The 12,828-nt window shown below is 48.4% G+C and overlaps 1 protein-coding gene across 1 annotated transcript in view; it reads right to left on the reverse strand.

The window, feature by feature from the left end:
• Positions 1–1,486: 1,486 nt before the first annotated feature.
• The window catches only part of LOC126188671 (A disintegrin and metalloproteinase with thrombospondin motifs adt-2-like), a 204,890-nt gene continuing 193,548 nt past the window's right edge, over positions 1,487–12,828 (reverse strand). The window contains exons 16-17 of the mRNA XM_049930276.1: positions 10,124–10,299; positions 1,487–1,717 (exon numbers count right to left, since the gene is read on the reverse strand). Coding sequence (XP_049786233.1) covers positions 1,487–1,717; positions 10,124–10,299 — 407 coding nt within the window. The remainder of the gene's footprint in view (positions 1,718–10,123; positions 10,300–12,828) is intronic.

Raw genomic sequence — 12,828 nt, forward strand, 5'->3', positions numbered from 1 at the left:
TGCGCTACAGTCTGGAACCGCGCGGCCGCTACGGTCGCAGGTTCGAATCCTGCCTCGGGCATGGATGTGTGTGATGTCCTTAGGTTAGTTAGGTTTAAGTAGTTCTAAGTTCTAGGGGACTGATGACCTCAGATGTTAAGTCCCATAGTGCTCAGAGCCATTTGAACCATTTTGAAAAGTGATCATGTTGCCTTCGAATACAATATCAGGGTTTTACTGCTTGGCTGTCACATCGATTAAATATCTAGGAGCCACGTTGCAAAGCGATATGAAATGGAACAGGCACGTAAGGTCGGCTGTACTGAAGGCCAATACTCGACTTCGGTTTTTGGGAGGATATTAGGAAAGAGTAGCTCATCCATAATGAAGACCGCGTATGAGACACTTGTGTAACCCGTGCTTAAGCAAGCTTAATGCTCGAGTCTCAGAACCCAGCAGGCCGGACTACAGGAACACATGCAAGCAGTTCACGGACATGTTGCATCATTTGTTACCAAATCAACGCGCGAGTATTGCGGAAGTGCCCCTTGAATTCAAAAGGCAATTGTCGGAGGGGGGACGACATGATTTTCTCCGCTTGGGTTCAAATGGCTCTGAGCGCTATGGGACTTAACATCTGAGGTCATCAATCCCCTAGAACTTAGAACTACTTAAACCTAACTAACCTAAGGACATCACACACATCCATGCCCGAAGCAGGATTCAAAGCTGTGACCGTAGCGGTCGCGCGGTTCCAGACTGAAGTGCCTAGAACCGCTCGGCCACACCGGCCGGCCTCCGCTTGGGGACTGGGAGTTGTGTTGTCCTTACATCCGTATCGTCATAATTGACATTACTATTGGAATTCATGAACGGGAACGGCTCGAAAGCTAATACATTGAAAAAAATAATAATTGTTATTAGCGAGTTGAACAGGAACTGGAACGAGTAGCAGTGCTACAAGGCACCCTTCACCATGCACCTTAAGGTGACTTGTTATGTATGTAGAGGCGCATGTAGAGAAAGGCCTCAGCAAGGAGGACTGATGATCTCGGATGTTAAGTCCCATAGTGCTGAGAGGCATTTGAACCATCTGAGCCTCAGCAAGAAGGCCAAAACATCTCATCTGAAAAAACAGTAATGAAATGATTGTATACGTTATCGGCCGCGAGACGCCATCTGGGGATGATCGGATTCCTGGTGCAAGTCTATATCTGTTTGACACAATTTTGGGCGGCTTGAGCGTCATTGAAGGCGAGATGAAATGGGTGGGGTAACACAAACTCGAAGTCCTCGAGGGAATAAAATCTTCGACCGGCCCAAGAAACGAACGGGGGACCTCGCCATCTAGATATAGCGATGCTGACAAGTAGGCCACGAGCTGAGGATTGTTCAGTGTGAATTTTCTACAAGAATGACGCGATACTAATCTCTGTCATCGCCGACAATGGCTGCGAAAGCCTCCTTTTTGAGAGCCGCCCGCCCGGCCGCTGAGTGGCGGCGGCAGTCAGCGCCCCGTGGCGCCGGCGGGCAGCTCGCGGTAGTCGTGGTCGGCCCAGTCCTCGTCGGGCGGCGGCTTGGTGGAGCCTGGAGACAGCGTGGTGAGCAGCGGCTTGCCGTCCGGCCCCACGCTCAGGTAGCGCAGCAGCTCGTCCGGGATGGGCCCCGGCTTGGGCGGCGCGTTCTGCGGCAGCGGCACGTCCTCGCTGGGCGGCAGGCTCTTCCCCATACGACCCGTCTGCAACACCGAGGCCACACACTTTTTTTTTGTTTTCTTTATAGTATTTCAATTCCCCATCGAGGCGGGCTGGCAGCAGCATATGCGCTGCTCTTCAACCGAAAGACATTGAACAAACAAGAGAAGACATTTAAAAATATACGAAGGAGAAAATATGGTGAACATAGATATAAAAAAGGGGGAACATCATGGAAGGCAATAGACAAAGACAGGGGCGACTGTAAAATGGAGATAAAAACTGTTTAAAAGTAGCGCACACAAAAAGCCACACACTGCGACAATTAAAAGAACACAAGGCACGGTAGGACTGGAGCATAAAAAGTATCGACAGATGGCGTAGCACATAACAAACACTGACAGCGAGCCTCAAGGCAGTACACAATTAAAATCACACGTCTTGACGCACAGGAGAAACAAAACTAAACACAACACTGACGTGGCACACTGACAATGATCGAAACGGAGGATCTTCCAGGCGCAAGGAGATGAGGGAGACCGGAAGAAGGCAGGGAGGGAGGGGAAGAGAGGGGGGAGATGGCCGGGGGGGAGGCCAGGTAGGGAGGGATGTGGGAAGGAAAGAGGCAAGTATGGGGTGCAGGGTCCCAGGGGGTGAGGGGGGGGGGGAAGGTGGAAAATCCGCTCTGGGAGAAGGTGGGTAGAGGAAAAAGGGGGCCCTGGGGAGGGGGGGGGGGAACAAGGCCAGGTTACAATTGGAAGGAAGGGAAGATGTCACGGCTAAGTTCGTCATCCGGGAGGGAGAGGCGCTGGAAATTGCCCTGATGAAGGAGATGGAGGGTGTGGAGGTGGAGAGAGGGAAGGATACAGCGATAGAGGCGCGGCAACGGGCGGGGGAGGGGGTGGAGAGGAAGGAGGAAACCAGAGGGTGGGGGGCATCAAGCCTGCGGACAATGTAAACGATGTGGAGATGTTGGAGGAACAGGAGGAGGTGGGGGAAGGGGATCAGTTCATACAAGAGCCGTGTGGGGGAAGGAAGGCGGATACAGAAGGCAAGGCGGAGGGCATAGTGTTCAAGGATTTGGAGGGCCTTGTAAAAGCGGGTGGGGGCAACGCTGGCATAACGACGGCTAGGACGGATGAGGGAATTGTAGGTATGGAGGATGGTAGAAGGATGCAATCCCCATGTCCGGCCAGACAGGAGTTTCAGAAGGCGGAGGTGGGAATGGGCTTTCTGCTGGATGGTCGGGAGATGAGGGGTCAGGTGAGGTGTCGGTCGAGGGTGAGGCCAAGGTATCTCAGGGTGGGGATGAGCTGGATGGGATGACCATAAAGGGTGAGGTAGAAATCATGGAGGCGAAAGGAGCGAGTGGTGCGGCCTACGATGATTGCCTGACCACACACTTTCACCACTCTGGCTAAACTCATCAGCTGCGTGTGCTTCTAGGCGACAGTCTCCAACTTTTCACTGAAGGAGGAATGTAAAGATGCAAAAAATTTATACAGAAGGTGAACATTACAAATACGACAAACTGCAGGGACGGGTTCCTAATTGGAAATGTAGGATAACACGCCCTGTGCACCTGTGTCCGGAAGTGTGCTGCAACAACAACAAATCGTCCCGGAACACATTATACAGGGTAGTCTATTGATAGCGACTGGGTCAAATATCTCTCGAAATAAGCATCAAACGAAAAAACGACAAAGAACGAAACTCGTCTGGCTTGTAGGGGGAAACCAGATGGCGCTATGGTTGGCCCGCTAGATGGCGCTGCCATAGATCAAACGGATATCAACTGCGTTTTTTAAAAATAGGAACCCCCAATTTTCATTACATTTTCGTGTCGTACGTAAAGAAATAGGAATGTTTTAGTTGGACCACTTTTGTCGCTTTGTGATAGATGGCGCTGTAATAGTCACAAACGTATAAGTACGTGGTATCACGTAACATTCCGCCAGTGCGGAAGATATTTGCTTCGTGATACATTACCCGTGTTAAAACGGATCATTTACCAATTGCGGAAAAGGTCGATATCGTGTTAATGTATGGCTATTGTGATCAAAACGCCCAACGGGCGTGTGCTATGTCTGCTGCTCGGTATCATGGACGACATCATCCAAGTGTCCGGACAGTTCGCCGGATAGTTACGTTATTTAAGGAAACAGGACGTGTTCAGCCACATGTGAAACGTCAACCACGACCTGCAACAAATTATGATGCCCAAGTAGGTGTTTTAGCTGCTGTCGCGGCTAATCCGCACATCAGTAGCAGACAAACTGCGCGAGAATCGGAAATCTCAAAAACGTCGGTGTTGAGAATGCTACATCAACATCGATTGCACCCGTTCCATCTTTCTATGCACCACGAATTGCATGGCGACGACTTTGAACGTCTTGTACAGTTCTGCCACAGGGCACAAGGGAAATTACGGGACGATGACAGATTTTTTGCACGCGTTCTATTTAGCGACGAAGCGTGATTCACCAACAGCGGTAACGTAAACCGGCATAATATGCACTTTTGGGCAACGGAAAATCCCCGATGGCTGCGGCAAGTGGAACATCAGCAACCTTGGCAGGTTAAAGTATGGTGCGGAATTATGGGAGGAAGGACAATTGGCCCCCATTTTATCGATAGCAATCTAAATGGTGCAATGTATGCTGATTTCCTACGTAATGTTCTACCAATGTTACTACAAGATGTTTCACTGCATGACAGAATGGCGATGTACTTCCAACATGATGGATGTCCGGCACATAGCTCGCGTGCCGTTGAAGCGGTATTGAATAGCATATTTCATGACAGGTGGATTGGTCGTCGAAGCACCATACCGTAGCGCGCACGTTCACCGAATCAGACGCCCCTGAATTTCTTTCTGTGGGGGAAGCTGAAGGATATTTGCTATCGTGATCCACCGACAACGCCTGACAACATGCGTCAGTGTATTGTCAATGCATGTGCGAACATTACGGAAGGCGAACTACTCGCTGTTGAGAGGAATGCCGTTACGCGTATTTCCAAATGCATTGAGGTTGATGGACATTATTTTGAGCATTTATTGCATTATTGTGGATTTTACTGGTAATCACGCTGTAACAATATGCGTTCTCAGAAATGATAAGTTCACAAAGGTACATGTATCACATTGGAACAACCGAAATAAAATGTTCAAACGTACCTACGTTCTGTATTTTAATAAGAAAACCTACCTGTTACCAAATGTTCCTCTAAAATTGTGAGCCATATGTTTGTGCCTATTACTGTGCCATCTATCACAAAGCGAAAAAAGTGGTCCAAGTAAAACATTCATATTTCTTTACGTACTACACAAATATGTAATAAAAATGGGGGTTCCTATTTTAAAAAACGCGGTTAATATCCATTTGACGTATAGCTGCGCCATCTAGCGGGGAAACCATAGCGCCATCTGGTTTCCCCCTTCAAGCTAGACAAGTTTCGTTCTTTGTAGTTTTTTTCGTTTGACGCTTATTTCGTGAGATATTTGGCCCGGTCACGATCAATGGACGACCCTGTATAGCTGCATCGCATCCACACCTCAACAGATGTTCAAAGTGGCCTCCGTGGGATGCAATACACGCGTTCACAGGTCCCATCGTGGGTTGCTGTAGTCTTTCGCTCGTTCTGGGCTCTCTCCGAATAGCGTCACAGGCGTCGTCAACACTCTACCGAAGGATCTGCGCATCACGATCTGATGCAGGATGCACAACGCTTTTCAGTTGCCCCCAGAGGTAAAAATCCAGGGTGTTTAAGTCTGGTGATCGAGCAGACCATGCTACAGGGCCTTCGAGTTCTGTCCAGCGTCGGGGAAAGATCTTATCGAGATGTCGGCGAACGGTAATGTGGAAATGTGGTGGTGCTCCATCGTACGGAAACCACATAACCTGTCGTATTGCCAAAGGCGTATTTTCAAGCAGCCCAGGCACAGTATTTCGCAGGAAGTTCAGGTACGCTCCTCAGTCGAGGCGTAGTGGAACAATAACCGTTCCAAGTATGTGGTCGCCACGAATACCTGACCACCACACTGACATTGAATCGAAGCTGACTAGACACCTCAACCACTCCTCGAGGATTGGCTGTAGCCCCCCAGATGAAGATTATGCAGATTGATGGTGTTAGTTCTGGTAAGGTTGCTTCGTCGGTAAAGAGGACTGATGACTGTGATGGTCTGGTTCAAAACCCATACACAAAATCCTTCCGGTAGGTGCATATCCGCCGCTGATAATCGTTACACTAGTTGCAGGTGATAGGGATAGTAGCGGTTTTCATGTAAGATACACATAAGCGCTCTTTGGCATGTACCATGTTGGCAGTGCTCTTGCCTGGGTTCGTCGCACTATCCTGCGGAATCCGTTCCTCCAAATCCGCCCGCCGCCCCCCTAACGGTACTTCTGTCTGAAAGGACCCATTATCACACAAACGCCTAAAAAGTGCTTGAAACGTTGTGTGATGTAATTGGTGTTCGTGAGGATACTTTTTTTGTATAGCCGTTGTTGCCTCTCAACGGTTTCCATTTGCTTGGCCATACACAAACACCAACTCAGCTTGTCATGTTGATTAATCCGGTTTCCTTCACTATATTCCAACTGCGTGACTCGCAGTCTTCTTCAGGTGCTGTCCGATACTGATTCCAGTGTGGAACGAGTCCAGTATTTAAGCCTACGCTGTGCTAGGCGTTCCCTCTTCGGTCCGCGCCGCGTCTGGAGCTCTGTGCGTGGTATGCACCGACCAGTGGCAACGGCTGCAGCGTTTTCTTCTAGATACGGCTGTTCCGAACGCTGTGCGCGTACTTTGTGGTTATTATCCGTTCTCACGATAGCTGAATTGAGTTCTGAACGGTGTCCAAGCTGTGCTAGACGTTTTATCTTCCGACTGTCGTCATTCGAATCCTTCTGTGATATAGGACGTTCTGTTACCGTGATGTGTCGTGTTAGGCGTTCCGTCCGAATTCTTGCCCGCGAGGAGCGGTTGCAGTGTTATGTTCAGGCCGGTTGTGTTCAAATTGTCGCTCGAGACTCAGAAGAGCGTTAATGAGATTCTCCGCAACCTTAATCTCAATATATTCTTTGATGACGCTGTCCCAGTATCTCGATGTTTGTGTTAAAATCTTGGTGTCATTATACTTCATTCAATGATTGTGTTCTAAACAATGCTCGGCAATCGCTGACTTGGTTGGCTGTCACAGTCTGGTGTGACTTTGCTGCTCTTTTCACCTGATGTCAACAGTGCTGGTCGTCTGGCCGATGTATGCCATACCACATTCACATGGTATGTGGTAAACTCCCGGTTTCTGTAGACGCAGATCATCCTTCACACTCCCTAGCAGAGCCTTAATTTTGGTGGGTCGACGGAAAACGCTTTTAATGTTATGTTTGCGGAGAATTCTGCTGATTTTGGGAGATATCGGCCCAACATATGGCAAATGTGCAACCTTTTGCCTTTCTTCTTCTACCTCTTCAGGAACCTCTAGTGGGGAAACAGAGCGCAGCGCCTTTTGAAGATCTCGAGAAGAGTACCCATTTTTGTAGAACGCGGATTGTAGATGTCCTATCTCCGTCGCCAAATTATCCGGATCTGACAGAGTTCGTGCCCGGTGAACCAGTGTTCTGAGTACATCATTTTTTTGTGCCGGGTGGTGGCAACTGCCGGCCTGCAGATACAAGTCGGTGTGAGTAGGTTTGCGGTACACAACAGAAGGACTCAAATGACGACAATCGGAAGATAAAATGTCTATCACAGCTTGGTCGTCATTCAGAACTTAGTTCAGCTATCTTGACAACGAATAATAACCACAAAGTACGCGCACAGCGTTCGGAACAGCCGCGGCTATAAGAAAACGCTGCAGCCGTTGCTATTGGTCGGCGCACACCACGGACAGAGCGCCAGACGCGGCGGGGACCGCAGTGGGAACGCCTAGCACAACGTAGACATAAATACCTGACTCGTTCCACACTGGAATCAGTATCGGACAGCACCTGAAGAAGACTGCGAGTCACGCAGTTGCAATATCGTGCAGGAAAGACGCGAATAACAGGCAGAAACGCGATTAATCAACATGAAAAACGAATCGCCGGGAAAGCTTGAAGAATTACCAACTCAGCTTGTTCCCGGCATGAATATCTGATCATTATGCTACTTACAGTATCTGCGTCAATCCCACAGCCTACAACACAAAAGGAACATACGATACGAAGTCAGAGGAACTTCCATTCGCCAGCGCCATCTACTGTGGCAACGATGCATTTCCAGACACATGTTCATAGACCCTTTCTTCCTCTATTTCCTGTCATAAATCCATCCCTGCAGTTCGTCGGTTTCATTAATGTCCATCCTGAATAGAAATTAAATTCACTAGAGCGTTAGTTGTAACGAGGGAATCAACAGTCTGAGTAATGAAAATTTAATTTTAACCGCCGGCCGGTATGACCGTGCGGTTCTAGGCGCTTCAGTCTGGAACCACGTGACCGCTACGATCGCAGGTTCGAATCCTGCCTTGGGCATGTATGTGTGTGATGTCCTTAGGTTAGTTAGGTTTAATTAGTTCTAAGTTCTAGGCGACTGATGACCTCAGGAGTTAAGTCGCATAGTGCTCAGAGCCATTTAATTTTGACTAATAGGGAGCTGTTTCCATGTTATTTGTTTGACATCGTGCGAGCGTTGATGTAAGCGTCTCGGCATATGACGAGGCTGGTTTGAGCTTCAGTGTTATGCACTGTTCACCACAGTGACATCGCAGAGGTGAGCTACATATGTGGTCCCATTATGGAAGACAACACTGTAGTAGAATGGTGTAAATTAATTGTTGAGCCGTGCTGCGGCTCGCGTTGGTGCGGTTGCTAGGTTGGCATCGTTTAGTTGGTATAGTTATGGCTGTCGTCTTCTTGTTGTGTTCATTGGCGCCACTCCGTTTGCAAGCGTTGTCTGTCCGCTAGTGGCAGGAGCGGCGGTTATTGGTATTTAGTAATGGTTGTACTACCTTTGGGGAGACGTTGTGGTGTTTCCGTGTCGTGTGAGTCGGAGTTCGGATGGAGACGGACCAGCAGCCAGGTCCGCGTAGCGCGAGAATACGCCAGGACCACTGAAGACACGCGTGCACTGCTGGATGGAAGGGCCGTAGTCGCGAGAGGTACAACCTCATTGTCAACCGGACCCAGGAAGTTTAAGATGAGTGGACCTTAATTCAAGTAGTGAAACCTCCACCATTGTGAGATCTCGCCATTTGCTCGGGTGCTGCTGCCCGCGGTGTCACCGAGACGAAGAGCAGCGAGTGGAGCGTTTGGGGAAAGCAAACGTAATTAGCCTTCCTCCACTTCTTATTATTAATTGTTGCATTCTGTGTGTTATTATTTGTGAAGTTCAACCAGTGGTATTTTTCCTGCCTAGTGGCCACTAGCTCCCCAGTTACCTGCCCTGGAGCATAGTGTATGTTACAGCAGTGTACTTTTCCTCGCCTTGCCGCTGCTGTCCGGTAAGGCATGTAGATCGACAGCTTCCTTGATTTGTAGGCCGAGTGGTGTTTTTTGTTTTCTTCTACTCTGGTAGTAGTGGTTCCCTTCTGCTTCCGGATTCTCTAAACACCGGAGTCTGAAGACATAGTACGTAGTGCTGACCGCCAGTTCTGTGATATTCCATCGTTGCATTGGTCATCGCACGTTAGGTAGACCACTAGTCTGAGTTACCATCTCGTGAAGTGAATGCAACGCTTGGCTGCCTGTCTCATCGCTTGCGAAGTTATGAGGAACTTTCCCAGGTCGATCCTTGGATGCTATTGTCTACGCCCCCCCCCCCCCCCCCCACCCCTTGATTTGGTCAGATTGATGACTGTTTTTAAAAAAATATTTTATGACTGTAATTACAATTTCGAAGATGTTTAACTGGTTCTTAAAAGGATTGCTAGTCAGACCTTCAGCCTTGAAACAGTTTTAAAATATTACTATTGGAACCGTCAGCCGATAAGTAGTTTGAATTTGTTGTCGTTAAGGTCTTCAGCCGTAAGTGTTACTTGTCTTAAAATTTTAATCAGACAATTGTATTCTAGCAGTGAGATTTTGATGATTGTTCTTTTAAAAATATTTTAATAACTATAATTGCTGGTTGAAGTAGTTTAACTGGTTTTTAATATTACTATTCAGACTTTCAGCTGTGAAACAGTTTTAAATTACCACTATTGGGGCATTCAGCCGAGGAATAGTTTGAATTTGTTGTCATTAAGGCATTCAGCTGTGGAACACTTATTAATTTATTGTCACCTTTTATTTGTTGTTGTTTCCAAATAAAGTGTACGTGACTGAAAAATAAACTAACCAATAGTAATTGATTACGGCCCCATCCTCAATCGCAACCCTATCCGGCCTTCCTTGGTACCACGTCTCAGTTGTACCAGTGGGTAGACTTATTGTAGAGGGAAACAGGGTGGGCAACGTGCGGCTTACCTCTGGCAGGCAGTGGTGCTGCTGGCAATAGTAGTTGACACCCGCCTCGTTGTGGCACCAGGTGCCGTCCGGGAAGTACGGGTCCACGCCCATGTCGTTCAGGTCCAGCCGCGGCGTGTAGAACGAGCCCGTGTCCTTGCGCCGGCAGAAGATGGCGCACCCCATCCACAGGCGAGCTGCGCAGACACGTAATTGTAATCGACAAGTTTTCTTCACTCCGATGCATTTCATTAAGTATGTTTGTAACTTCCTCACATTTCTAGTCACCTAGAGCCGTGTGTGTGTGTGTGTGTGTGTGTGTGTGTGTGTGTGTGTGTGTGTGTGTGGAGTGCAACGTTTGTGTTGTATGATAATGATGATAGAATAATAATAATAATGAGGGAAGGAAGAGTGCGAAGTCCGCAGCTCGTGGTCGTGCGGTAGCGTTCTCGCTTCCCACGCCCGGGGTCCCGGGTTCGGTTCCCGGCGGGGTCAGGGATTTTCTCAGCCTCGTGATGACTGGGTGTTGTGTGCTGTCTTTAGGTTAGTTAGGTTTAAGTAGTTCTAAGTTCTAGGGGACTGATGACCATAGATGTTAAGTCCCATAGTGCTCAGAGCCATTTGAACCATTTGAGAGTGCGAAACCCGCTGACGACACATAGCCTATTCCTCGCGAATAGCACCAAGGTGGCCCCCGAGCTTACATCCCCATACGATGGACGGATCACCATCAGCAGAGTCACACGCCCTCACTTCATGAGACACTGCGAAGATGTCTGGTATTTAAACAAAGACATTGGTGCGAAGTCTGGCGATCAGAAACTTTACGCCACATCTCTCCTCGCCTTGCCGGTCAAACACTGACAGCGAAAATTTTTTCCACAACCAGGATTCGAACCGGCTTACCACCCGGGTCGAGGGCGTACGGCAGAAGCTTACGTTAGCGACTTTTTTTTGGGGGGGGGGGGGGGGGAGGGGCTCAGTAAGTTACAGGCAGCAGGAAACAAGGTGGGTAGGGGTCAAATCCCCAAATCCTGAGACCAGGCCACGATCTCTCCCCACTCCCATCGCTATGTTGCACCCTCAAACTGCTCATTTTTATATTGTTTGTTTATTTATTTGCAAATATATACATTGGAAAAACAAATGAAAACTAGTTCACCCATTCGGAACCCTGAAAACCCCGCAAGGCGATAGAGCATGGTAGGCGGGCCTAGTCCAAGGTGTACATGTGTCACGTTTCGTATCGCGAAGGTATCTCCCACGATCGGTTGGGGCGTGGTAAATCGCTGTAATTGGCAAAATACGCGCGAACAAAATAACGGGAACAGCGCGCAACCTCCGCATGTGCCGTCTACAAGTACTGTCAAAAATCAGGGTGCGAGTAATGAGCATCTCCATATAGATGTGCCAAGGTCCATCCCTATATTCAGAGAACAGCCCGAGACTTTGAGGCAGGAAAATATTCTACTGCTGGTGGATAAAGAAAATACTCTGGGTCAATAACGTGCGGCGGCACTCGCACGAAAGACGCGACCGTTTGTCGCCCCAACAACCAGACATCCGCAACGGCTGTACAGTGGAATCGCGGACCTCGGCCTCGAAGCCTGGTAAAGCGTACAGTCTACCCAGGTGTATTGGGAACTAACTCGGCCACGTAACAATGTACAACCACGTTCAAGTTTAAAATAGTGCACATAGTTACCGCGCAGTGTAGTCAGTGTTAGTGACAATAGAAAATATCTCTGCAGGCAGGCGTGAGTGTTCGCTTTCACGTCGCTAGTTTTATTGATGACTAGCAGAGAAACCGGGAGATGCTCGGGTATTTATGTATAGTTGTGCGTCTGCGCTGGTACCGTGCAGAGTCTGGCCTTGTTCTCAATCTTTGTGATGTCATACCTTCTGAATTATGTGCGCACAATGATATAATTCTGTAGGTACATTCAGAGTAATATATGGAGACTGACTGCAAAATGATTTGCGAATGTAGTAATAGCAGCGAAGTAATAAATTTGAAAGTAATGCATGATGGGGCAGTTTTTCACACATACCACTCTTTACGATGTCATATCTCCTGATCTACGTGTCGTACAATGATATATTAGGTACGTTCAGCGACATAAGTGAGTACTGTCTGCGAAACTTATTGCGAATAGGTTATCAAAGAGATAATAAACTACGCCGAAGAGCCAAAGAGTCTGGTACACCTGCCTAATATCGTGTAGCGACTCCGCGAGTACGCAGAAGTGCCGCAACGTGACATCGCATGGACTCGACTAATGTCTGAAGTAGTGCTGGAAAGAACTGACACCATGATTGCTGCAGGGCCGTCCATAAATCCGTAGGAGTACGAGGGGTTGGAGCTCTCTTCTGAACAGCACGTTGTAAAGCCTCCAAGATATGATCAATAATGTTCATGTCTGGGGAGTCTGGTGGCCAGCGAAAGTGTTTAAATTCATAAAAGTGTTCCTGGAGCCACTCTATAGCAATTCTGGACATGTGGGGTCTCGTATTGTCCTGCTGGAATAGCCCAAGCCCGTCGGAATGAAAAATGGACAGGAATCGATGTAGGTGCTGAGACAGGATGCTTACGTACGTTTCACCTGTCAGAGCCGTACCTAGACGTATCAGGGGTCCCATATCACTCCAACTGCACACGCCCCAAACCATTACAGAGCCTCCACCAGCTTGAACAGTCCCTTGCTGTTATGCAGGGTCCATGAATT

Source organism: Schistocerca cancellata, chromosome 5 (genome assembly GCF_023864275.1).
Source record: "Schistocerca cancellata isolate TAMUIC-IGC-003103 chromosome 5, iqSchCanc2.1, whole genome shotgun sequence".
Lineage (NCBI taxonomy): Eukaryota > Metazoa > Arthropoda > Insecta > Orthoptera > Acrididae > Schistocerca > Schistocerca cancellata.